This window comes from Nycticebus coucang, chromosome 13 (genome assembly GCF_027406575.1).
Source record: "Nycticebus coucang isolate mNycCou1 chromosome 13, mNycCou1.pri, whole genome shotgun sequence".
In the NCBI taxonomy this organism is placed as follows: domain Eukaryota; kingdom Metazoa; phylum Chordata; class Mammalia; order Primates; family Lorisidae; genus Nycticebus; species Nycticebus coucang.
Window position 1 is genome coordinate 44,219,888 of NC_069792.1, and position 27,905 is coordinate 44,247,792.

The window sequence follows — 27,905 nt, forward strand, 5'->3', positions numbered from 1 at the left end:
AATTTTTTGGCAAGTAACATCATTTCTGTTTGTTATAAATGCATTTATGTATTACTGTAAATCATTTAAAAAATGACATAGGGTTATAGGATATCTGTTTAAAAAACCTGAACTTCTCTAACTTGTGAGTGTTTTCATCATTGCCCAGTTCTATGATTTACCAAATGGCAAGACTGACAATCCTAAGGCTCTGAAAGCTATTCTGATAGTTCTCAAAGGGTTACTACTAGTGTCACAAATCCTTGTAAAAAAACTGTCACTTTAATCCCATTCGGAGACATACTGCTTCTTGTTCTGCTTTACAATGAATATTCCTGACAGACCCGTGGAAGGCCTGGGGCAATGGCCTAATACATCTTGGGAAGATTATCACAAAGGTATAGGGAGTAAGGTGGCATGAAGGGGTTTAGAAACACTTCAAAACAATTTAAATATTCTGTTTGAAAATAGCTATGAGTATAAATGTGATGAACATTGAGGACATAGCTGAGAACAGCTGTAGAAAACGAAAAATGGATGTATTATTAAGGCTGTTACTATATTGCAGATATTTTGGCCCCTTGTTTGTTGGAAAATGGCTGTCCCAACAGTCTAAAGTCCTGCGTGTGTATTCCAAATCTCCCACCTGACAAAATGGTGCGTAGGAGACTATCCATAGCAGTCAAAGAGCTATCTTCTTTGGAGACAAAGCTGTTTTGGGTCTTCATACTTTCCTGAAAGTTCAACTGTGGGTTTTTTTGTTTAATCTTTTTTTTTTTTCCTTTGCTTTAAAGCAAAACATTGTGGGTTTTCTGATTTTCTTCCCCCCCCCTCCCAGAAATGGGCTCAGACTTCAGAAAGAAAATAATATTAAAAACCTTTAAGAAGAATCTTTTCTTCTTTTTTTCCTCTTCTTTAGTTAATCCTGAAATTTTACTGGGCATTGAGTGTGCAGAGGAAAGGCCTAGAACTGAATGACAAAGAAAGACAAAGGACTGGAGAACAGCAGATACTGCGCATCATGGAAGCTTCCCCACGAGTGCATTTCCACTCATGTGCAGGACCAGCAACCCTCTGGGTTTGAAAGGTCAGCCCCAAATCAGGCTGCCACAAGCCTGCTCCTAGCTAGGAAACAGCATAACAGCTCTTGTCTTGAATCTCAAGTTACCACAAACTTCTGGAAAAGAAAGAAAGAAAAAAAACCCTACATCACACCCACTCTTGCATAGAGCGTTTACAGTACAGTATGTGGCGGGGTGTTCCTTTCCTCTTGAACTGGAACACAGTGTAAACCAATACAAGGAGGCATAAGGCCAAGATGCAGGGAATGACAATAGCTATGGCTTTCACAGTGCTGGCTGTGTTGTCCAGTTTGATGACAATGTCTACATCATCTGGTGGGCTGTGTCCTTCTTTAACTCTGTCTGTAGGTCCATCACAGCCCATAAAATCCTTGAGGATGGATCTTGGATATCCAGGTTCTACCTTGAGTATCTGGTTGTTGAATTTCCAATACTCCTTTCCTTTGTAGAAATACGTAAAGCCTGAGAGGAAAACACACACAGGTGCCACTTATTCGTGTGAACATGTCTATGTAGAGAAATGTTAACAAAATAGGCTACTTCTTAAAAGATTTATAGTAGAACCTGTGTAAGCTGACCACCTAAGGGACTGTAACAAACTGGTCAACATACAGAGGTAGTCAGCATAAAAAACTGGACTGATAGGGAAATGTGGTGCATGTCCAGTCTGTGAAAATTAGGTCAGCTTAAGATAGGTCAGTGTAGGGAGCTGGTCAACTATGGAGGTTCCACTCTATTTTAAGCACCTTCAATTTTCATAGGGGGGAAAAATACTATTCTCAGCTCAATTATCTGTTAAATGGCTCTGGCTGCAAGGCTTCAGGACTGTGTCCTCTAATGACCTCAGCCTAGAGAAAGCTCAGCCTAGAGAGAAATTGTTTACCAAGGATGGTTGAAAGACCATGCTACCCACATCTATTCCTAGTCCACACTGAAAGAGAACTTTATCCTTTTGCTCATTTATAAGATTGCTGTTACAGAATCACACGTTAGTGCGATAATATCAACTTATATTGAAAGAAGCTGAAATAGTCTTATAAATTGGCACTGTTTACTCTCAGGCTGCTATTAAGAACACTGTTCAATACATTATGAAGAGGTTTCTCCGTGAAACACCTCAAGAGAAATTTCTAATTAGCATCAGGAATCCTTGTGCTCCTCCTCAACCATAAGTTTCCTTTCATCATTTGGACGAGAAATCATAACAAAACATAAATCATAGAACCAAAGGTGTTTTCCTTTGTCTGCTAGAAATCATAGCAACTAAATGTGCATTCATATTATTCTGTGCTCAAATATTCATCACCTGGGTGTAGGTAATAAATATTTTATCCCTTCTCCCTTTCTCCTTTCTAATTTCTTTCTGTTATTTTTGTTTGTTCGTTTTGTTTTTTGAGATAGAGTCTCCCTCTGTTGCCCAGGCTGGAGCTCAATGGTGTCAACCTAGCTCATAACAACCTTACACTCCTGGCCTCAAGTGGTCCTCCTGCTTTGACTTCCCAAGGTTCTAATACGGCAGGTGTGAACCACTGTTTTTGGCTTTAAATTTCTTATTTATTTAGTTTATATTAAATTTATGCCACATAGCTACATTTTATAGAATGTTCAAAGCCATTATTACTACTTTTAGGAATAAAGCAAAGCATAAACAAATCTACAATTCCATCTTACATACTACCTATGACTTTATATTTCATGGAGAGAAAGTGGTACATGGAAGGCTCAAATAGGTCATGAATACTTGGGCACATATCCAGTTTGTTCCTTCTGTCCCTAACTCATTCATGTCAATTTTCTTTGTGATTATAATCATTGGACTTAACACCTGCTTTGACATAAAATTTAAAAAAAAACAGTAAGAAATGTTTTACTGCTAAAATTACTTAAAAACTATATTTTTGGATTTATCTCTTTAGGATAGAATGCATAATTTAGAGTTTATAATCACTTACGTAGCTTATATTTTTTCCTATTTTTAGTGTGACATATTATGGAAGAGGCATGGTGTTAAAAGTTTAGTAGACACCCCCTTTTTTAATCCTCACATCTACTCTTGTCAGGAAGAATTACCTATTCTTTACTGGCAAAGATACTGAGGCTCAGAGATAAAATAATATGCTAAGTCCTGGTGTATGCAAGATTTAAATATTTGTCCTGATGTAGAACTGACAGGTTTTCTATAACTGGGGCTTTCAGAGACTCCCATCTTTTGTCAAATATTCCTAGGTTAAATATCCAAGGTTGTGATAGATATCAACCTTGAAATAAAGAACTCTGACATGTCTCAAAAAATTTCAGACAAGACAGGCTGTCACTTCAGGTCACTTCATTTTGGAAATTATTCTGTTCAGTGCGATAAAAATCTGCTGTTGCTTTTTATTTCGAAGGACAGTTTTACAATCAGAACAACTTGCCAAGTGAAAACAGGTGTATGTAGATTCAAGTTTTTCTGTAGGGAGCTAGTAGTTGATCACGTTAATGAAATTTTACGTATTTACAAAATAAGCTTGGATGAAGAAATGTTGAGGGCCTGCCAAATTATAGCATGTTAGATAATCATAGTTGAATAATGGCACTGATCTAGAATTAAACAGATCTTCACAATAGGTGAACATACTTCAGCTGGAAGTGTCCTCATCTTTAACTTTTAGCCAAAGCTACTTACTATAAAGCTACTGAGTGTTACACAGTTTAAGTTTCCATTTTTATCTGAAACTATTCTGCATGCCAAATTTTATGGTAACGTATGTCATATATAGTACAATTGTAGTTATTGAATATATTTATTATGAATAAGAACCTGGTTAGCAGGAGTTAGATAATGTAAGTATTTGAAAGGAAGCAGCAGAAATCTTGGTAATAGAAATACATTAAGCCATGATTCTGTAACATTAATCTCATTCAATAATTTAGTTTTATTTCATTTACCAAATGTTGGCTGAAAAATGTTTAGGCATTTGTATTTTTTCCTATTTAAAAGCAGTTTGATGTTGTATCTTTGATCATGTTATGCTTACAAAGAAGAGCAACTTCTAATGAAGTCTTGCCTGAATTTTCATTTTTTGGAAAAATTCTGAGAAAGTAATCATTGAAGGTGTCATGCATTATTTGATGATTTTTTTCTCTTACATTTAACTGAATTTTGCTTTTAACTATCTATTGCTTCATCCGAAAAAGGTAATGAGACTTAATCCACCACTGCTATCTTACTATAGCGTAGGCACTTGAAAGCAGTACCTCTCTGCTCTATTTTCCACTTTGTATTTTATTAGTAAAATCTTAGTGTTTAATAAATGTAAACAAATACACTGAATCTTGTGGAAATATTTGCTTGAGCTTTTAACAGAGTGAGTGCGAAGGTGAAGAATTAATATAAAGTACACTAAATCAACAGAACCAAGAGTCAAAACTACTATAACAGCCTAAAAGTGGAGATGAAGTAAATAAAATGCAACAATGTTAACAGTAAAATGTTGAATTCACCTTAAAATTGCACTTGTAGAGAATACAGAGTACCTGAGAAGTGTGGCTTTCCAGAAATTAATGTAAAGCCAATTTGGAGGGAGTGATTCTTTGCTACTACTTAAGTGTAGTTAAAAACCCATGCTGTTGTTTAGAAAACATTGTGAAGAGTGTTAAGAACACATCATCCCACGTTATTCTGCATGTGTCAAATCTCATTTGGAGTATTGTAATTATTTTGGGGGTGGGGCTGGGTAAAGAGAAAAAAAGGCAAAAGATAAGGCAAAAGAGGAAAATGAGAAAATTATTTAATTAAGATTGCTACAGGTGAAAACAAAGAGGAGGATGGCTTAGAAGCTCCCTCTGAGGAACTGGGGTTTGCCCAGCACGACCTTCTTAAAAATTTAGCCACACATGACAGACTCTCAATTGTATTAACAATAAGCATAATGTAGAAAAATATATTAACTTTTCCTCTGTGGAGACAGCATAGTACTCTACATTTATTTGGGCTAGAATGTTCTAATTTCAAATGTTAGGTATATTTTAATAATTTTATGGTCATAAGTAATTTACTAAAATTAGCTGAGTGTTGGTAAAGAGATATTTTTGCAGGAAAATTAAATTAGACAATGAATTTACATATTTATGTAACACCTGATACAATGAGGGCATTCGATGAGAATGTCACCAGATATTCCTGTATCCCTGGTCAAGTTGGCAGAATTGCTATCCAGAGGTAGACATTATAATAGGGAGGGATATTGCATCTTAACATACAAACATCCTTTAATTATCTATTGCTGAATTTTAAACCTGTGAACTTTTTTTTTTTTTTTTAAAATGGCCATTCAGAGAGGATTCCTGCAGTGGTGGTGAGTTGTGAAAATGTTTCTGTGCTGTGTCATCACTGATGGTCAGATATCATGCACATGGGCTAATCTTGAAACAGAATTTGAGCTAAATAGTTTGTAAATATAAATGCATTTTATATTTGAGCTTGTTTTTCTTTATTATACAAGCATGAAAGAAACTGTAAAATGTGACTTTAAAGTGAGAGTCCACAGACATGAGATCTGAGTACAGAGTAGGCTGTGGAGAATCTGCTGTCAGGAGGCTTGTGACCTTTTAGATGGGCTGGTACTGCTATTATACAGGGAAAGGACAAACAAGACATCTCTTCCACTCCCTGGAGTTAAATTATAGAGATGTGGAAAGGATAAAATCATTATCAACAACTAATATTTATTGAATATTACTATATGACTACCTTCAAAGAGTTTACCCTAGAGCGAACAAGAGACATATAAGCTAATTGCTCTACATGTACTATAAGATTTTGAGTACAAGGATTAGGGGACCAACCAAAGATATTCAACAAGAATTTCTTGAAAGATTAAGAGTGAACTCAATGTTGAAGGGTATCAAAGATAGAACTGAAGCAGGAAAGATCCAGAAGACATGTGTTAGAGTTTCCTCTGTAGCTTTCGGTCATGTGTAAGCATTGCTTCCCCAAATCCTTTATTTCTGTGTATTTTATAAAGTTTACTATGTGAAAAGAAACCCGAGATTATGTATCTATGATAATCATTTTTCTCCTTATAACACAACCTTATATTAGAAAGATAGTGGAAAAACACTGTTGGAATAGGACCTTGGAGTTCTCAGTTCTTTTTGTACAATGCATAAAATAGAGTAGGTATGATTTTTCAGAGCAGAGCAAACTGACACTATTTTAGTAGTTACATTTTTTAACATAAGAAAGCAATTAAATATTTTAATTAAGTTATTCATGTTAACTGTATTTTTCCATGCTTGCTCAGAAACAATTTAAATTAGTTACACAGCTAAGAATATACCTTTTGGCACTATTGCATGATTTATACTGAACAAATATTATTAAATTTGCAGATGTAAAAGAATTTGAAAAATCACACATCAGGAAGAAACAAGCTTTTTTGTTATTTTTATAATATAATTTATATCCAAAGAAACTGATTCAAATATCTGATTTTAGAGGCCTTGTAAATGGGAACAGGGAAAATGAAAACAGTTAAATAAAATCAAGGATTAAGAATTATGATTCTGTGTTTTTTTTAAACTTATGAAACAATTCATTACTTATTTTACAAGTTATTTTTATTACAAAGGTTATACTAATTTTAGAAAAATAATAAAATATAAATAAGATACAATTATCAAACTTGCTAATCAGTATCTTAGCTTTATTTTCTTTGTATATATTTCTATATAGTCTGTTGATAACTCTTATCAAAAGATAGAGCAAGATCTCTGTAAATGTTAGCTAGAGTTGGTTTTATCTGGGCTGTAAAGCCCTTAGAATCTAGCCTCAAGAAATCCCCCCCCCATATCATTTAATTCCTTTTTTGTTGTTTTTTTATATCATTGTTCTAGTTTCTTCCCTGATGACAGTTATAATTCTTAGGGATGATCTCATTTTTCTGTCTTCCATGTGATCATCTTTCATATTTTTCATTTCTTTGTCCTTTCCATCTGCCTTGTTTCTCGAGATTTTTGACTACGTTATTAATCCGATTTTACTGTTTCCAAGAGACTGTATCATGACTTCCTTCATTCTCTTCCTGATTTTCCTTTCATTTCAGACAACACCTTTTTACCTTAATATCTCTTTTTTTATGGATTTCTGCTTCTGTCACAGTATCTTAACTTGTTTTTTTAATTCTCTGAGCCCATAGATTAAACAAATAATTATTATTCTCAGCAAGTGCTATAATCAGGAACTCAAGGTTTTACTTTTGTTTGTTTTTATCATAGCTCACTGCAACCTCAAACGCCTGGGTTCAAGTGATCATCCTGCCTCCGCCTCCTAGGTAGTAGGGAGCACAGGCATGTACCAGCACGCCTGGGTAAGTTTTCTACTTTTTGTAGCAATGGAATCGTGGTCTTGCTCAGGCTGATCTCCATCTCTTGACCTTAACTCCTGGCCTCCCAGAGTGCTAGGATTTCAGGTGTGAACCACCGCTCCCAGCCTCAAGCTTCTTTTCGACTTTGCTTCTGCTTACAGTATTTAACTTGTGAGACACCAACACAGAAAAAGTAGTATATCATTTTATATATATACACACACACACACACACACACACACACACTACCCAAAGTATGATTTTTTCTGACTGGTATTTATTCATCCTGATTTTCAGTTTCATTCAATTTATACTCAGTGTATGGTTTTCTTAAACTTCCAATAAGCTGATAGTGAATCATAGCTTTCAGTGGTGATGTTATTTTTCATCCCCCCACATCTTCATTAATCTTTCTTTTCCCTTTCCTGCCTCTAGAAGCATTTATTTTTTTCTTGCAAATGATACTTATCTTTGTTCTTGTTGAATATATGTTATAGACTTTTCATGCTATTGAAGAGCCAAATAATATGGTATGTTCTTATAGTCACTACTGTAAATCATTTGACAAGGTATGCTTTTTCTCTGTATTTCAGAATAATACTTTCCATTCCTTTGTTCTAAAACATTGTGTGTAAATTCTATTTCAAATTATTTTGATTTATTCATATTTGCTAAACCCAAAATTAGAAGAGATATATTCACATTTTACATTTGCCACCAGATAGGGGAGTATGGATTATCTATGGTTTGGTTGTATCTCAGATTATAAGGCAGAGAACAAGGATTTGTTTCTTGCTATTAAGTGATCATATGTCTACTCTAGTCTGACTGTGTTGAGCTGGGATCTTCCTTGTTTGTAGATACTTTATGCCAAAGAGTACATGAAAAATTAGAATCTGCAACATGCACTGTTAACAAGTATTTTGTTCCTCAAGTTCAACTTACATCTTTCTTGGGTCCAGTTCTTGCCCCGTGTATGTTTACTATTATCTTTGTAGAAATGTTAATAGAAAGACAGGTGAAATTACTTCAAAGATATCCACAACCCACATGTAAAATATTACCTGTATTTTTTCTAAAGATTTTTTTAATAAACTAGGTTGAAGTTAAAAAATATCTATAGCATAATGTTAAATGTAAATTTAGGAAGAAAAGTTAATATAAATATATATAAAACTCTAGTATGGCCCTTCCCAATGCTTTAACATAGTGTAAAAGCCTACTGTGTTATTAAAATGCTTGGCAAACTTATGACAAGTTTAATGTGCATGTTGCATACCATTTTCTTTGTGCACAAATGCTCCCTGAGGAGATTCAGGGATCCCTTTCCAGACTGTGATTGGCTTGGGATAGCCAGGGTCCATGGTTTTCATTTCTTCACTATATCTCCAGTACCTAAAAAGGATAAAAACAACAACACATGCATAGGAAGTAAATAATGTACACAAACATTAAGAGCTAATATTTGTGAATTTTTTTCTGTGTGCTTAATACTGTTAGCAGTATACCTGTTACTGATTTATACAACACTGGTTGGGAAGTTCTGATAAATCACTGGAAAGACAATGGGCATAAAGTATTTACTTTGTTTCCTCTCCTGCTTATATTAGAAGTATTTATTCAGTGTTCCATATCAGTAAAGATGCCAGCTAAGTATATTTACAATTCATAAGGGTATCAGCAATCTGGGTATGTGTGTGTATGGGGGTGCACACATGTGAGCATGTGTACATATATCTCAGAGGTCCTCGTGATTTTTTTCAAATCTTTCCTAGTCAACAGAACATCTTTTGGAAATAATCTTAACCAGAATATTGATTCATTTATTAATTCAGCAAATACTTACTGAATTCTTATTGTGCTCCTGACACTATTATAGGGTTAGCAATAACAACATTGAACAAAAAGACATGGTACAGCTTTCATCAGTCTTACATGTGGGGATGAAGGTAATAAACTAATTTATCAATAAATACATACTAAGATAGGAGGAGGTAAGAGCTAGGAAGGAAACAAAGCAGACAAAGTTAACCAGGAATATGGCGAAGCCACTTTTAAATTAATGGACAGAGAAGTCCTCTCTGATAAGCTGACACTGTGGCAGAGAACAGAGAGAGTGAGGAACAACACATGGAGTGTTTTTAGAGGAATGTTTCAGGCACAGAAGTAGAAATTGAAAGTTCCTGTAGCAGGCACATGTTTAGATTACTTTAGCATCTACAAGGAGTCTAGGGGGATTAGAATTAGGATAGTAATGAGGATAAGATAGAAGTGTGACCCAAAACCTAAGATTAGACCTTTACAGTTTGGTATTCCTCTAAGAGAGACAAGAAGCCAATGTATACTTTGAGCAGAGGAGCTTAACATCCTAATATACATTTGAAAATAATATGCTGATTCCTGTGAGTAAAAGAGTGAAAGGGATTGAAAGGGATAATGTAGGAGCAGGGATACCAGTTGGACCCTCCTCAGACCAGGAATCAGCTTTAGAGTTGATGATAACTCAAGGGGTTTGGGATCTATTTTAAAGGGAGAGCCCAAAGAACTTACTAACGGATTGGATGTGGGATGTGTGAGAGAAAGAAGTTGAGTATGACTCAAGAATTTTGAACCTGGTCATCTGTAAGAATAACATTGCCATCAGTAAGGTAAGTTAGGAAGGGAAGGCAAGCTGAGAGGGATTGAGGGATCATGAGTTCGTTGTAAGCTACTTTAAATTTTTCAGACATCAACGTGAAGTAGTTGATAAAGTAACTGGGTATGTGAGTGTGAACTTTGGGGCAGATTTTGACTGAAGTCCTTAGTTTACAGACAGTAAGACAATATTTTAGTGCAGTTTATATCAGTCATATATGTTAACTGCTTCCCACACATGCAAAGAAATCCTCTCGTGAAGAAGTAGTTAGATACCTAATATATGGATCCCAGCAAACTTTTTTTTTTCATATATTACATTCCTAAACATCTTATAATAGATACAATGTCAGTTCACTGGGTGGAGTCTTTTTATCAATGAGAAATTAATCATACATCTCACAACAGATGGCACCTTTAGATCACATAAACTGTAACTTAAAGTGAACTTATTAGAGCTTACCCAGAAGTTTGGGATAATTTTAAGTCCTAAGGACAATGGGATCACATCCTGCATATGATTTCAGTGAAATTATGATTAGAAACCAGGTTAGTTTTGGGGGCAGTAGTTATAATATTCTTCATGTAATAATACCTGTCCTATGCTTTATATACTGTTTTGTAGCTATAAATTTATATACATACATTATTCTTTTTTTTTTTTTTGGCAGGGGCTGGGTTTGAACCCACCACCTCCGGCATATGGGACCAGCGCCCTACTCCTTGAGCCACAGGTGCTGCCCACATACATTATTCTTATATTATTTAATCTAATATTTTATATTGTGTGTTACAATGTTTTATATAATAATGTACTAGGCATACATTTAGTGTGGGCATCATATTATTAAAAGATAAATGACTGGGCGGCACCTGTGGCTCAAAGGAGTAGGGCGCCGGCCCCATATGCTGGAGGTGGTGGGCTCAAACCCAGCCCTGGCCAAAAACTGCAAAAAAATTAATAATAATAAAACAAAGATAAATGACTTATTCCCTTTTATTATATTTTAATGTTGTAGAGTTAAAATTCAGATTAACTCTCCTTGATTCGTAGTTGAGTCTGCTTTTCCCCATGCCACTGATGCTCTACCTGTCATTCTTCCCCTCTGGATTCTCTTATTCCAAAAACTGCTGTCCATTGTTTGGGTATAGTTTTCCTTCCTCCCTTTTTCTATGCACTGATCTGTTCATCATGAATACTTTTTTGAATACCTATATTATATGCATATAAGAATCACATTTCAATAAAATATTGATGGAATGTATATTTTAGTACAGTCCTTTCTAGAAATATAATTCTGGTTTGAATTTTTCAAACTAAAAGCATTATTCCTTCTCTTAGCAGATCACGCAAGAAGGTAACTTGGGACTGTTTCTCAATTTTTGAAAAACTCGATATAGGCTTGAACTCTCAGATTATTTTTTATGTATCAGCTTATATATACATATATATATATCCAGTAATCTGAATGCAATTAGAACTATCTAACTAAATTCAGTTCTGTCTTGTAAAAGGTGCTGAGGCTTATTCGATAATACAGGTTTATATTTTAATTTCTAACATATTGGAATACACTTCAACATAAACAAAATAGCTCATTCCACTGAGTTTTCCTCCCTGAAAAATAAGCTTATTGATTCATTGAGAAGTAAATTAGCATATCCAGATTGGAAGACTGTGTAAATAAATCATTTGAAAACTTAGATATTATGGTGGAAAAAACTTGCAATTTTGTACAGGAAAGTCAATAAATGATAAAGGTTATTATAAATGAACCTTTTAGTCTGTTTTTCTGATTTATCAGTTATCTGTACAGTAGAATTTTGACTTTAATCAGACTTTTTAAGAGAATCATTCTTAATGCTTCAAAATCTCATTCTGTAGAAATACTAAAAGTGCAAGAAAATAGAAAGTATTGATTTTCACTATATTACTGGATGATTTAAAAACAAATACATACATGAAGTAATTACTTCAGAAACAAACAGCTTAACCTGGAGGAAGATAATATATTTCTTTATTTGACTATTAGCAAAACTTGATATGAAACCAAAATGGGTATAAATTTTGTTATTCCTATTCAGAAATATCTTAAAATTTTCAACAGCTAAGCTTAGAATGAAAAGTGGCAGTAGAGTCTTAGATATATGCATGGGAAAATGCTGAGACATGATTTAGAAACATAGCATTTTAAACTAAATGCTACGAAAATCAAAATGCATCCAAGTACCAAATTGTGGTGTATTAAGAAAAGGGCAAGTAGGAATCTGAGACACTAGGTTCCACGCTGTATATGAAACAGTCAAAGAGTAGACATTTAATCTGAATTTACAGGTCTATTTAAAGAATGCTTTCATTCACTCTCATTAGCTATCTCTATACTTAGAAGATGTCACGTGTGCCCCGGTTCTCAATACCAATTATATGTCAATACCTTATAATCTGTGCCTACAACTGACCTTTCCACTAAGATGCAAACTCACTTATCCAACCACCTGCTTGACTTCTCATCTTGGTGCATAAACAAGTATCTCAATCCAAACACGGACACATCAATCTCTCAATTCCCTTTCCAAATATTCCTTCTCCATTTGCTCTTTCTCCAGAATTGGCACAGCCTTCTTACTTACTTAGATGAAAAACCTAGAAGGTTGCCCCCTTGATTTGCTTTGCTACTCTCCCTTAGATCCAAGCCATAAGAAAAACTTGCTATGGTCATATTCAGAATGTGTCCTGCACCCATCCACTTTGTTAATTTCCACTGCTACCATCCTGTCTTCCTGTGCTCCCTCAGCAGCCCCCCCCAGTGACCCTCCTTGCTGCCAACTCTGAAGTGCGTTCTTCACACAGACACCAGAATAATTTTTGTGAATACACATAAGATCGTGACTCTTTCCTGCTGAAAACCCTCCAGTGCCTTTCTACTTAGAATAAAATCCAAGCTGTGCGCGATGCCCTATGGGGTCTGGTCCCTGATTACCCCTTTGACCTTTTCTACCACTTAATTATTAGCTCTAGCAACTAAGTTTTTCCTGTTTTCAAACAATACCACTTCATCCCTACATTATTGCCTTTGCATTACTATTTCACCTACCTATAACACACTGCACTGAATAGCTTCCTATTTCCTATTTCTGGCTGAACTTCTCCCTTCTCAAGTCCCCTGAAGTCCCTTCACAAGCGAGGCCTTCTAAGTTGCCAAGCAGTCCCTATGATCTATTGCTTCATCTATTGCTTCATCTTGAATCTCTTTTGCTTCATTATCTTGTTTTCTTTCTTTGTAGAGAGTCTCATTGTGAAAGTTATCAAGGTCATTTCTTCCTTAAGTATTTATTACTCAGGTCCACCCACCCCCAGCAGAACCTAAGTGCCATGATAGTAAGAGCCTTGTCATCTCTATTACTGTCCTCTTTCTTACCTAGTCACTTAGTTTGTGCTCAAAATTAATTTTTGAATGAGTGAATGAGGGATAGGGAAGGACTGATGCATAAATCTTAAGGAAATAGGCATTGAAGCCATCAAGAATGGACTGGACTGCCCCATGTTCACACTATCACTGCAGGCAGTTACACAGAAAAGGATGGCCTGTAACCGAGGGGGTCTAGATTTTGGTAGGAAGTGAACAACACAGGGCTGATAACGTGGTCAGACTTGGATCAAACCTAATTTGAGGATGTGTTTTGTTTGTCTAGCAAATTATTTAAAGTGATCTCAATTTTGAATGCAAAATCTAGTGTTTACAACTTTCCAGCTTACCAGAGTACCCATCACTCCTTTTTGCCTTTAGATATTCCTGCTCTAACCAATAGTATATACGTCATTCAGTTGATCCCTTTAAAGCTGTTTAGCTTTTTACACATGTACTAGATACTCTCTAAAATCCCATCTTCCCATAGCCTTAGAAAAATATAAAACTGGTAACAGAACTTCTTTTCTTTTTTTTAAGCAGAAAAATGGCAGTGGGAGAAGAAGAAGTAAGTACAGATAATAAATTCTCATATATATGGTAATTGAATTGCCTTTTATATCTTTGAGTTAGATAATTTAATGCCTTTTCCATCTACTTTTAAATCTAGAATTAATGTATTGACAAATGCTGTGACTGACATGATATAATTATATAAATTTGAAGTGATATCTCTAAAAAACATCTATAACTCATGGCATTTTACTTAAGATCACATATATGAATCCTGATTTCAATATTTTTAAAATCTATAAAACCACAGTTATTTTAAGAGAACTCAAAATAATAAAAGCTTTTTTTTTGGCAGGGGCTGGATTTGAACCAGCCATCTTTGGTTTATGGGCGGTGCCCTACTCTTTTGAGCCACAGGTGCCAGCCCAATAAAAGCATTTTATACATTTTGCTATATTTGGCATGTGGCTTTGAAGTAGGAAACAAATGGAGTAAAACCCTTTCCCCACTTACCGTACTCTTTATTCTATTATAAATTTGCTATCTAACTTTCATTGATTTAACTGCTCTGAGGCAGTCCACATTTGATCTCTAAACTTAAATTTTCCAATAAGTGCTACATTTTTGAGAATAGATTCATTTTAAAAGTAATTTCTGCATATGTGGGAGAAAGGGCTATTTGGTAATGAAATGGCAGTTTCTATTATCATCTATGAAACTCTAATTAAAACTGTTACATGAAACCCAGTTTTCATTTTCTGTCTTCTAACAGTTAATTTCTTCGAAGTGACTTCTCAAATTTTCATTTTTACCTCTTTCTGGGGGAAAAAAAAGTGCATTTCTGTATTGTACCTAGTCCTGAAAGAGTACTTTTGAACAATTAAGATCAGCTGGGGAATGTAACAGCCTTAAGGGTTATAACATAAAGAATATGCTATAAGTCTGCAGATTTATTTTATTAGTGGTCACCATGGTGCAGCAGTAAAGTCTTTCATTGTTCTCCTTTCATAATCTCTTTATATTTACATCCTATTGAGACATTATACTTTGTGTGGCTATAAGGGCATCTTTTCCTTTCATCAAATTTTTATCGGCTGGATCATTTCTGCTTATGATTTAATAAGAAACGTTATAGCAAAGCCCTAGCTTTATCATAGGGAATTAAAATCTATGAACATTTTACTTTAGAAATACATAGAAATATGTCACATATAAAATTAATCACAATAAATTTAAAAGTGTACACTCTCTTCTGTGGCGACCCACTGTAAGATCTTTTGGTTCATAGATAAGCTCAATATTAGAAATGCTTTGCAACTAAAATGGTAAATTTCAAAATAAACACAGTTTATACCCTTACTTATTTTTCTCCTGAAGTTGGAGACATTTTACAGGATTGTTTTATGCTAATAAGGCCAACTTAACACTAGCACATTGGACATTAAAGCCTGTTGTTCCTAAGTGGGTGTTGTTAAAAAATGTACTTGTTAAAGGCAGTATAATGGCATACTTAATTTGTTCTACAAACCAATAAAAATTATTTATAAGTTTCAATGTGACACAGCTAGTAATAGCATAATTAAAATTTGATTTTATCTTTAGTACTTTTCCTGCTTAATATTTATTTAAATTAACAAAAATATAGCCTTCAATTCACATATACTTCATAGGTAATATTTGTCAAAAAGTGGGCAGGGGGGAAGCTATGTATACCTAGTAGCTACTGTCAATTATAACAGTAACAACTGTCTCTCATTTTATGAACTGTTAGCAACCTCACAAAAGGACAATAAAATAATGAAGAGTTAAGGCATGGGCAAGGAATGTTATGTTTTAAGCTTAAGGTATTCAGCCTAGTGATTGATTACATAGTTCATAACATCTGCTTGCATGTATCTAAGTAAAAAACTTAAGATATTGAATGGGTGGCTAAACTAAAATTATTTAAAAATATTCACAATTAACTGTGTGCAAAATGTAAAAATTTAACTTTGAGTGTAAAAACACACAAAAAACTTTGCTATAAAATTATTTTTTCCCTAAATAAAGATTACCAAAAATTGTCCTGCATGGGCACAGATACAAAGATACAACGTCTACATAGCTTTATAAGCTATGGGGAAAAGAGAAAATATATACTGCATATATAATTCCTAAGAAAGTCACATTAGTTCAGTACATTATAGGAAGATTTATTTAAATATTATTTAAAATATATTTTAAAAATATTTTCATTGCATTAACTCCTGGGTTTAAATTCACAGATTATTCATCAATAGTGCACGTCCATGGCAGACTAGACATGTTGACTCCTCTAAACGTTAGTCAACTGTTTTCTCAAGTACAGTGTGTACTGACCTGTCCCCCTTGAAGAAATAGGTTTTCCCAACGTCCTCCCACCAAATAGCTGAATCAATACCATGAGGGGGGATTCCACTTCCAAGAGTAATCAAGTCGTGAGGGTAACCAGGCTGAAGAGTTGTGTCCTTGAATACCCAATATTTGTTACCTGTGTGAAATAAGTGCAAATGCAGAATATATTAATGCCAGAAATTAGAATATATATATCAACACATGTATTTTTATAATTAAATCCTTGAAATAAGTGAGTAGTAATCAATCTGGAATATTGATGTTATTCCTGAAGCATTAATGGCATTTTCCAAGTGAGTGCAATGAATAATACTTAATAATACAATCAAGCTCCTCACCCCTCCCCCATGCCTCACCCTGTGCATCTGTCTGCCTGTTTTTCTGAAGCTTTTGCAAATGTCCTTTATAATAAATACATGAAAGAGTAAAAAAAAAATACAACCAAAGATTGTGAGTTTAAAAAACAAAATAGAAAGAGGAGAGTAATAGAGAAGATGACAAGGCTCTTACTATCATGGCACTTAGGTTCTGCTGACCTACAACTTAGCCATAAAGAAACAATTCTGAGACAAAAATCAAACATTCTTCACCTTTGAAAGTAGAGGTTCTATTTTTGTTCAAGGCTAACTCATTCCTGTATTTTGTGCAAGGTGTACACCCTCAAATTGCTTTAGTGATTATAACCTTCACTCTAGTGAAACACTTCCGCAGGGCTGATCTTCCCTTTTATTACATAAACGCTCACAGTCTCTCTAGCCTTATAAAGTCATCCTCCTTTGACCTCATGCCCTCTTCTAGCTGTAACACTATCCCTCTCCTCAAGAGTCTTAGCTGAGGAGTGGAAAATTTTAACACTAAGACAGTTAAGAATTTCTGGAGCACAATAATAATAAAAAGCAGACAGACTTTAGTCAGTTTTATTGCTATTTGACAATCCTTTTCAGACAACACACTTCCTCAGGTCCTCACTTTGCCCCTTGGAGACTGTGCCTACCACGTCCCTCTTTGGTGTGCCTATCAAATAGTCTGTAACCTTTTCTCACTCCACTGAAAGTTGATCTCACACCTAACAGTCCATGTTAGCCATTTGTTTTAGAGCGTGTGATAGGAATTTAGGGTAAAGACAAAGCTGAGGATCATGTAACATTTGTAGGAGTTTGAACTTTATTCTAAATGAAATAATATGTCACTGAATAGTTAAAGAAAAAAGTTCTTTGATAATGATTGAACTAAAGTAGAAGACATGAAGGTGGAAAGGAGAAAATGGAACTAATTGAAAATGTTGAAGAAACCACCAAGGGAATAAGATAAAGATATGAAGGATAATCCTCAAGTTCTGACTTGAGTAGATGAGAGGATAATGATGTTATTTAGGAAGACAAAGAGGACTGGACGTAGCTGGGCCACTGTTGAGGGTTTAAAGGATGAGTCTGAGATGTCAGGGAGATATTGACATAAAAACCTCATGTAGGCATCTGGATGTGTCAGCCTGTATGTTTGTAAAATTAAAGCATAAATGTGATATTTGCTAATGTAGGATTTGGTCAGTTTATCCTAGGAAGAGTATACAGATAAGATAAAAAGAAACCAGAATTGGGATTCTAGACGCTTGTTACTCTTACAGAACATCACATAAACAAGAAGGAAAAGGAGGCAAGCGAGGAGAAGGAACAAGAGACAGGGATGAGACTAAAGTGAAATTAAACTTTAGAAGCCAAACAGAAAATTGAGTCATCATAAGTAGCTATTTCTAGTCCAAATATCTGCTGAATGCCAACAATATGTGTCCATATAAAGTTGCCTCCTGGGATTTTCTTCCACGGTGACTCAAGTTCAAATTTGAACCAATCCAAAGACCTTTCTTCTTATTCTCTCTTTTTGAGTAGATGGCCTACTGGTTACTCTGTGGCTTACATCAGAAATCTTCCTTTTCATTATTTTTCATACTTTGTGGATCATTATATTCAGCTTGAAAGTTCCTAACCCTCACTGGAACCTGTTCCCGAAGTCTATTCTCATTCTATCTGGTACTGTGGATGCTTTTCCATCATCCCTTCTAAAGTTAACTGCTTTGTCCACAGCCTAAAGTAGGGTTCCTGGTTCTGTATAACCTCTCTCCTCACTCCAAGCCGACAGCCAGTCAAAACGCTGCAGAGTAAAGCATGGCGGTAAGGCTCAGTCAGTTGGGTGAGGTGATGGGAGCCATGCATGCCTCTCTCAGAAATGTGAGCCAGGGAAAACCCACAGACTCTCACTCAACAGGAGGCACTGACTATTCATAATACAGTAAGAGGCCTGCGAAGCCATGACGGCCACAGGCAAGCAAACACAGGAGGTAGAAACTGACGAAGAGAAAAGGACTGAAAGAGAAAATAGAATGCAAAGAGCAAAGCTACAAAAGGAGCAGGGACCAGGAGGCCTATTAGAGAGACAGGAGTTCCTGCTACATCGTCACTCCTCACCATAAGTTCCTGTAAGCTCAGCTGGCCTGCTTGGCTTTATTTTTCTTTTAACTGAATGAGACCGTTCAATATAAATGTGTGAACAGCCAGACATCACCTGAAATATTCAGTGCGTGTGAGCCCAAGTCCCTTGGGCAGTGTCCTGGCTTTCAGCCAATGCACCCTGCTGTCTTCCACCCAGGCCTACGGAGTCACCCTTTTATCTTCCAGCTTGCGTTATTCTAACAGTTTTCTCTCTTGTCTCTTTGCCTCTAGTCGGCTTCCCTTTTATCTATCTTCCACAAGGCTGTCATTAGAGGGTTTTCTTTAAAATGCATACTTGATTTCTGTCTTTCCTTTGTTTAAATTTTTCAGTGGTTTCCCACTGCACTCAGGATGAAGCCCAAATTTATACATACATCATTTTAAGTTTCCATTCAATATAGGTCTCTTACCTATCTACAGTTCATTTATCGCCCTTTCTGAAAAAACTAGAATGACTCTTTCAAAATGCAGCATTTCTCTGGAAAGAATTTCCTATCTGAGAAAGGTGGGGAACTCATACTGCCAGAGTACCTGGTCTTTATCTTTATCATATTACTTCATATAGTGCACTTTAATGGCTAACAAACCTGTCATCCACTCTAGGCTGTGAGCAACTTGTAGGAAACAGCAATCCTATTTTCCTTCAACACCTCATATTTAATGCCTGAAAACTATTAGGTGCTTAATAAATGATTATTGGTGCCAAAACCCATGAATGATCAAATATAGGATCAAAAGTTTAACAAAAAGGGACAATAAAGGCTATATAAATAACATTATGGGCATCAGTGTGCTAACAGAGCAGCAAAAATGAATTTTATATCCACTAGCAAATTTGAGATAATACAAAGGCATGGCCTAATATTGCATAAGAAAACCTTTTAACCTTTTTTTTTTTAGAAAACCCTTTTTTTAAGTGATTATATTTAACTATCGGTTGGGAAATAGCATCATAAAAATACACACCTATCCTGAGCCTTTGTTTAATCTGAATATTTTACATTAAAAAAAGAAACTTCACTCCAAAGGTCCAGATAACTTCCTTGCCAGAGTCAGTGAGATGGAAAATTCAGAGAGGTGGTTCACAGCATGCTCTATATTTTAGTCATATCTCTGTGGCATTTAAAATAGAAAGTCTTAAAACAATAGAAGAAAAAGAAAGAAAGGCCAATTCTGTTGGCCTATACCTCAGTGACTTATTACATCCTTTATTTTCTTCTCATTTTTAATTGGAAAAGGGCATACAGTTTCAATTCCTTCCATGGTGGCTATTTCCAGCAAATCTTTTATCTGCTCAGATCAGCTGGTTGTCCCTTTCGAGCAGAAATACACTAGTATACTTTAGAATACTTCCCTTTATAGTTCCTAAACTTTACCATTTACATGACAATTTCTTTAAACTTTTTCCAGGCTTTTTTCCCAATGATCACAGTAGGCTCATCAATACCCTGGATGCTCTGGTGCACCCAGTGGGAGGAAATGTTCTCAGAGACTTAGTTATATGTTGTCCAGGTATCTTGGGAGAGGATAATGTATGAGAAAAGAAAAGGAGTTACAGTTCTTCTAGGAAATTCTTGTGATTTATTATGAAACTATTTCTTAAAAACTATTTTGGAAATATTTTACTATAATGTTAGTCTATTGTTTTCCATAAACAAAAGGGAGAAGTAATATAGTCATTCATTTTGAATGATATAGAGCTTTTATAAAAGAGCTTGATTAGTTTTTATATCTGTTAGAAATGAACAGCATGTAATTTTTAAATTTTTTATTATTTTATTGTTTTTAATTCAGATTAGTATGAGGATGCAAATATTTAGGTCACATTGTTTTTGTATGTAGGGTAAAGTTCAAGTTGTAGTTGAGTCCTTCTCCTACAGGTGTATTATGTACCCTAACACTATGCACATTAGGTGAGAACTTGCTTTTCACTTCTCCTCTTCTTACTTGAATAAACTTGTGTTTTTCTTTTATGTCGGTGTGTAATTATTTCTATATTGGTTCCATATTAGTATTGATACAATGGATACCTGCTTTTCCATTCTTGTAAACATCAAGTCATTTATTTAAAAATACTCCTGTATTCCCTTTAAAAAACAAAGTGACACAGAAGACTTATCAGTAAATATTTGCTGTACAGTTCGATGATGGAATCACACCATTTACACAAAAAATTAAAAAACTGATTAAAGTATGCCATGATGCTGAGTATTTGCAGCATTGAATTCAAGGAAATAACTCAACAATAATTATAAATGAAAATGTTTAATTTTCCGAGTGTCTATTAATAAAATACAATTTACAATTCCTTTTTATCTTGAGGTAAGATCTTCCCACAAAAAAAAAAAACTAAAGTGGCTTTCTACTTTTTAGTTTTTGAGTAAGTATGTGAGATTCATATTAAACTCATTTTATGTTACATATGATAGGTACCTTTTTAACTACTATCAGACAGTCTGGTTATCAAGGAAAATACTGCCTCTTTGGTAGAGTAAAAACATTCACTGATTCACATAAGCTTGACAAACTCTGAGCAAGTGGAAAGGTGGAGTCTTCTGACACTGTACTTGGCAGAATGCAGAGGAAAATACCAGCAAGTCTGTTAAAGACAGAGTGGCTTTATAGAGAGAAAGAATAATGTTGAAGAATGTTTAGAGTTGGAACTTTATAGATCATCTTCTGCAGTGATTTTCAATGATATTCACTCATCCAATCACCTTTTCAATGCCTGTTTATTAAGAACCTCTCATCCCTATTCTTGAACTAGCAATGCAGATACACTGCTGAAGTCAACACAAGAGGTTCCTGTCCCTGTGGAGCTGATAAATGATCAGAGAAGAAAGACACCGAACAAATAATCCCAGAAATAATTTTTAAATTAAATGCTATTCCTATCAAGGAATACATAGTATCTAATGACAATTTTGTTTAAAAAAATAACATTGGCTATTCTGGACTCTAAGATTCCTACTTGTTTTCCTAACACCTTTGAATTGAGCCACTGTTACTGATGAGAGGGTATTATATGGTTTAGAGGTACTTGATCAGAAAAATGGTTCACAATCCAGCCTAACACCTTCATTTATTTTGCAGGTCAGAGAAGCAGCATGCCTAAAGCCACATAACCAACTGCCAACAAATCTGTATTACAGTCTAGGTCTTTTGACTCAGTGCTTTATCTTACCATCTCAAATTGACTCTCTGGAAAGAACAAGTTTACAGTCCAGCTTTCAGAATTGCTAATGATTTCCTGCTTCCTCTCCCCTTTATCAAATAATCACTAAACATTTATTAATGGATGCATTTATTAACTAATCCATTGTACTATGCTCATAATTGTTCACTGTATTGTGAGTAATCAGACACCCTTTGTATTTTAATACAAAAAATTTCTTAATCAACTGTATTTTTGTCTCCTCATAATTACTTATACATTTACCTTCCGCATTTTCCATTATGACAATGATCAGTAAAGTAGGTTCAGTAGCTGCTGTTTTTTGCTGCACATAACATTTTATCAGAAAACAGCCACATATGTTTATCTACATATATTCCATGGCTGTTTTGACCCTTCAATGACAGAGTTTAGCAGTTATGGCAGAGACCATCAAACCTGCAGAGCAGACAGGATTTAGTATGTGGTCTTTTACAGAAAAGATGAGAAAGCAAATTCCTTAATAGTTGAATTTCCTTCATAATGCAGAAGCCTGCACTTAGAATACTCAGTACCTATTGTTTATTGGGCTGATGGCTGTTCAACATTTATGTATTCTTTGAGAGTATTTTAAGGAATTGAAAAAATTATCATAAAGAATTAATACCTTCTTTGTTAGATTTTGTGGCTGAGTGGAGCATTCAACAGCTTTGAAGTCAGAACTATGGGGTGATAATTACCAGCTATGGAATCCTGGGCAAGTCATAAATCTCAATTTTCCATTTCTAATGTGTACATAAGACAGTAGCAACGCTCATTCAGAATTCTGGAAACAATAACAGATCAAGTACACCCACATCATACCTGACCCAGGAGGTCCACGAACTGGTACTAATTATCATTATTAGATGACACATTATTCCACTAATCAAATTTGCTATCATCTACCCTTATAAATATAATGCCAACAATAAATGATTAAGAACACTGAACTTTGTTAGTGCTCATTATTTGTAATATATTTTAGTTTCTATATTCTTTATAGATAGGTTGTTTGGGACATTTAAATAAATGTCCAACTCTGTCGGTCATATGACTTTTCTTACTCTCATTTATTTCCCAGATATTACAATATAATCTAGTAAACAGAGAATTTTGAATGCTTATGCAAATGTGGTAGCCATTGAGGTTTACAGCTCAGATCTTCCTTAGGGGGTAACTTGACATGAGCTGGGTGCCTTTGGACTTAATGAAGTTGGGACAAGACTTTGCCCTTCTTCAGCAGCATCTAGTCAGTGACTGAGCCCAGCAGAGTGCTAGGGCCTGTGTCATTTCTGCTCTATGCTAGAGTCCCCTAACAGGCACTTTTCACTTTGGATTTTGATGTGAGGTTCACAGAGCCTCTGTCAACTGCAGCACAGGCCGAGGCTCTTTGGGTAGTCTTGTCTTCTCCCCCTAATCTCTCACAGTTTACCTCTCTCCCTGATAAACCCTTCAAACTCCTGACTTTGTCTTGGTGTCTGCTTCTTGCAGAACTCAAAATATCACAGCAAATAAAAGGATGGAATAACATTTTCTGAAGATGAGGAAGACTTTCAGAAACACAAGTAATATTGATGAGAAAATGTTGCAATTTAAAATATAAATAAAAGGTAGCCATAATAAAAACATACCATAGACTTTTTGACTCTGTACAATAGGTAGAAATATATTATCAACAGAGAGTGTCACATATTACATATTTGAACCTTTGGTTTTAAATAATTATTTCACTCCAAAGTATAATAAAACAATAACACTGAAATTATCTGAATATTTATAATTCAAGAAAATAGCACTATTCCCATGGTCTAAATCTATTTTCATGTGTACCAAGGCCATTGAAAGTAAATTCCTTAATCTAGTAAAACTCTTTAGAAATCAGTTTTCTATTCTGTCCTATAAAGAAATCAATAATTATTGTACTTGCCAATTTATAGTAATATCTCTTTTAGGTTGTTTATTGTACTATGTAAGAAGTGACAACTTTCTATCTCAAACTTTCATTAACACCTCCTAAATCTTTTAGGAAAATGATTTGTAAACAGGCTAAAGCAATTGGTTTGTGAGTACTCATTTGAAATAATGATTCAAGTTATATAAATCATTTCTTTTCTTTACTTTTTCTTTCTTTCCTTTTTCTTTTTCAGAGAGAGAGTCTCCCTTTGTTGCCCTGGGTTGAGTGCTATGGCATCATGGCTCACAGAAACCTCATATCTTGGTCTCAAGTGATCCTCTTGCCTCAGCCTCCTACAGGCACCTGCCACAATGCCTGGCTATTTTCTTTTCTTTTTTTTCAGCTTTTGGCTGGGGCTGCATTTGAACCTACAACCTCTGGCATATGGAGCTGGCGTTCTATTCCTTTAAGCCACAGGCACCACCCCCTGGCTATTTTCATATTAGAGATTGGGTTTTGCTCTGGTTGAGGCTGATCTCGAACTCCTGAGCTCAAGCAATCTGCCAGCCTAGACCTCCCAGAGTGCTAGGATTGCAGGCATGAGCCACCGTGCCCCACCCTATACCATTTCTTAATCAAACAATTCTTTTTTATGTCACTTTCCAGTGCTACGTATTTTAGACAACTCCTCTCCTTTAATACATATCTTTTGTATGACTTTCTTATCCACAATCTATATTATACTCTTCTTTTCTGCCTCATATATTTTAGTTTATATTCTATAAGTGATTTTTGCCTCTTGAAATGAAACCGTCAAACAGAGTGATAAATACCACTTAAAGTTATTAAGTGATAATGACAATAGGACTTTTGAGACAACCCTTTTCAACTACTTGATTTTGACTTTACTCATTTTGACAACACTTGCAGCTTCATTTTTAAAATGATTTCCAATTATTGAAGGGGACTATACCAGCTCAATTTTCAACATAACTTTTTTGCTGATATTATCTCATAATCATTCAGTCGGAACGTGGCTAGTAATTTGACACCTGAAATACCTGGCTTGATTATGTTTACTTATAAAGTGTCACCCTATTATATTGAATATACCTGAGTGATACAAAGACAGCAGACTAACACAAAGTGTGGAGTACATTCAGTTTCTGGAGAAAGGTATATTACTTCCTTGAGGTGTGATACATTTTCTGTTTTTGAGTCTCTCTAAATAAATAAATATGTCACTTATAAAGTAAAGGATTCTCAGTGTTTGCTACTAAATGACAAACAGAGAGTTAAGGAGGTCTGTTTAGCTGTGGTAGTTACAAATGGTGCCAGGTGGTGGTCACATATATAAAACCATGGGACCTGAAGACATACGAGAGAAATTCCCTGAGCATCTGAACCAGTGGGGGACACAGTATGCCCTGGCTTCTTTAAAAGGAAAAATAAAAATAAAAAAACACACAAAATACAAAAAGAAGCACACTCCACATCTACATATGTGAGTTTGAAAGAAAAAATTCTCTGAAATATTTATGTATTCACTTTCTACTGTACCTTGCCTCATTTCTAAAGATCAGAGACTTTCCTTATAGGAAATGTAACAAAATTGTGAAACAGTAACTTAAAAATAAACAGAAATAAGGCTAAAGAAATTGAAGAGCATAAATAAATAACAAATAACCAAGATTAAGTAACAAGGATGACATTATTAAAAATTTGGGCATCAGAATATCTTCACCATCTCTTCCAATATAAATGTTCATTAGAAAATACATTAAAATGACTATAAAAGTAGTAGCATTTAAGATTAAATTGAGATTATATATCTAATATCGCTTCAGTAAATGAATTAGTTCTTACTTTACTTAGTTCTTTACTAAGAATTAGAATTCTTTACTAATTAGAATTCTACAAATTCTAATTTTACATTTGTTAATACCAGAACTTTGCTTAGAGGAGAAGTTGCTGGGGAGTGAGGCGTCTGTGCTATGAGGGGACAATCCATTTGATAATCAGTGGGCTCAACTAAGGAACTGAAACTAGGATAGTATCTGATTTGATGCTCATAATTAATATGCTTTGAAATAATGAAGAAATTCAATTTTACTACCATGGTCACCAGCACATTTAAATTTACAAAATATTTGCATAAACTATTCCAACATAGGTTGATGTACTTAGTAAGTAAAGCTTGTTAAAAAACAAACAGGGCAGCGCCTGTGGCTCAGTTGGTAAGGTGCCGGCCCCATATACCGAGGGTGGCCGGTTCAAACCCGGCCCCGGCTGAACTGCAACCAAAAAATAGCTGGGCGTTGTGGCGGGTGCCTGTAGTCCCAGCTACTCGGGAGGCTGAGGCAAGAGAATCACTTAAGCCCAGGAGTTGGAGGTTGCTGTGAGCTGTGTGATGCCACGGCACTCTACTGAGGTCCATAAAGTGAGACTCTGTCTCTACAAAAACAAACAAACAAATAAACAACAACAACAAAAACAGGCTGGGTTTGGTGGCTCACACCTGCAATTCTAGTATTTCAGGAGACTGAAGTAAGAGGACTGATTGAGTCCAGGAGTTCAAGACCCATCTAGACAATATGGTGAGTAAAAGCTGTATTTGTAGTAACACAAAAGATAAAATACATCTATACAAAAAATAATAGGGGTTGTGGTGCCAAGTACTTGGGAGGCTGAGGCAGGAGGATCACTTGAGCCCAAGAGTTTGAGTCTGTAGTATGCTATGATGATGCCACTGCACTTTAGCCCAGGCAACAGAGATTCTGTCTCAAAAAACAGCCTCCTCACCCCCCAAAACCAAAACTAAAGTCAAAATAACACACAAAACAAATACAATAACCAAACCCAAACAGTTTTATTGTGGTATAACTGACATTCAATAAATAGCACACATTTAATGTGCATTAATTTGCTGAGTTTTGTTATGTGTGTGTAACTATCGAAGTAATGACATAATCAAGATAATTATCACCCTGGGAAGTTTCTTGTGTTCCTCCTTTATATATGTTTCTTTAATTTTTTTTTTTTCTGGGTAGCGCCAGTGGCTCAAAGGTGTAGGGTGCTGGACCCATATGCCGGAGGTGGCGGCTTCAAACCCAGACCCGGCCAAAAACGGAAAAAAAAAAAAAAAAATGTTTTTTTTTTTCTTTGTATATGTTCCTGTTCACCTCTCACCTGTCCCTGTCCCCAGACAACCATAGAGACACTTTCTATCACTATAGATCAGTTTTTATTTTCTAGAATTTTATATCACTTCTACAATATAGTATGCATGCTTGTTTTATTTGAATTCTTTTATTCAGCAAAATTATTTTAAGCTTCATACAAGCTGTAGTGTGAACCAGTTCATTCCTTTTTATTACTGAGTAGTATTTCATTATATGAATATACCATGGCTTGTTTATCTGTTTACCTGCTAAGGATATCTGAATTGTTTCTACTTTTGTGTTACTATAAATACAGTTGTTTTTGAATATTTATGTAGAAGACTTACATTAGATGAGTTTTCATCCTCCTGGGAAAATATGTAGGAGTGTAATTCTTTGATCATACTGTAGCTATATGTTTAACTTTTAAAGAAACTGACAAATTTTTCTAAAAACAATGTATAATTTTATATTCCTACCAGCAATGGCTGAGTGTTCCAGTTCCTTTACAATCCTACCAATTCTTTGCATAGTCAGCATTTGATTTTAGCTATTCTCACAGGCATGTAGTTGTAGCTCATTGTGCTTTTAAGTTGCAGTTCCCTCCTAACTAATGTTAAGCCTCTTTTCATATGTTTATTTGCAATCCATATATCATCCTGAAGTTTTTGTTCTAACTCTTTTCTCATTTTTACTGAGTTGCTTGATGTTTTTTATTGAGTTTTGAGTGTTACTTATATAGTCCGAATACAACTGCTTCATAATATATGGGTTTGCAAATACTGTGTCCAATTTGTGGCATGTTTTTTTTTTCTTAGTAGTGGCTTTGAAGA

At 35.0% G+C, this 27,905-nt stretch overlaps 1 protein-coding gene across 1 annotated transcript in view; it reads right to left on the reverse strand.

The window, feature by feature from the left end:
* Nucleotides 1-836: 836 nt before the first annotated feature.
* MMP16 (matrix metallopeptidase 16) overlaps nucleotides 837-27,905 on the reverse strand; it is a 306,251-nt gene continuing 279,182 nt past the window's right edge. The window contains exons 8-10 of the mRNA XM_053558979.1: nucleotides 16,321-16,471; nucleotides 8,688-8,803; nucleotides 837-1,523 (exon numbers count right to left, since the gene is read on the reverse strand). Coding sequence (XP_053414954.1) covers nucleotides 1,189-1,523; nucleotides 8,688-8,803; nucleotides 16,321-16,471 — 602 coding nt within the window. The 3' untranslated portion in view covers nucleotides 837-1,188. The remainder of the gene's footprint in view (nucleotides 1,524-8,687; nucleotides 8,804-16,320; nucleotides 16,472-27,905) is intronic.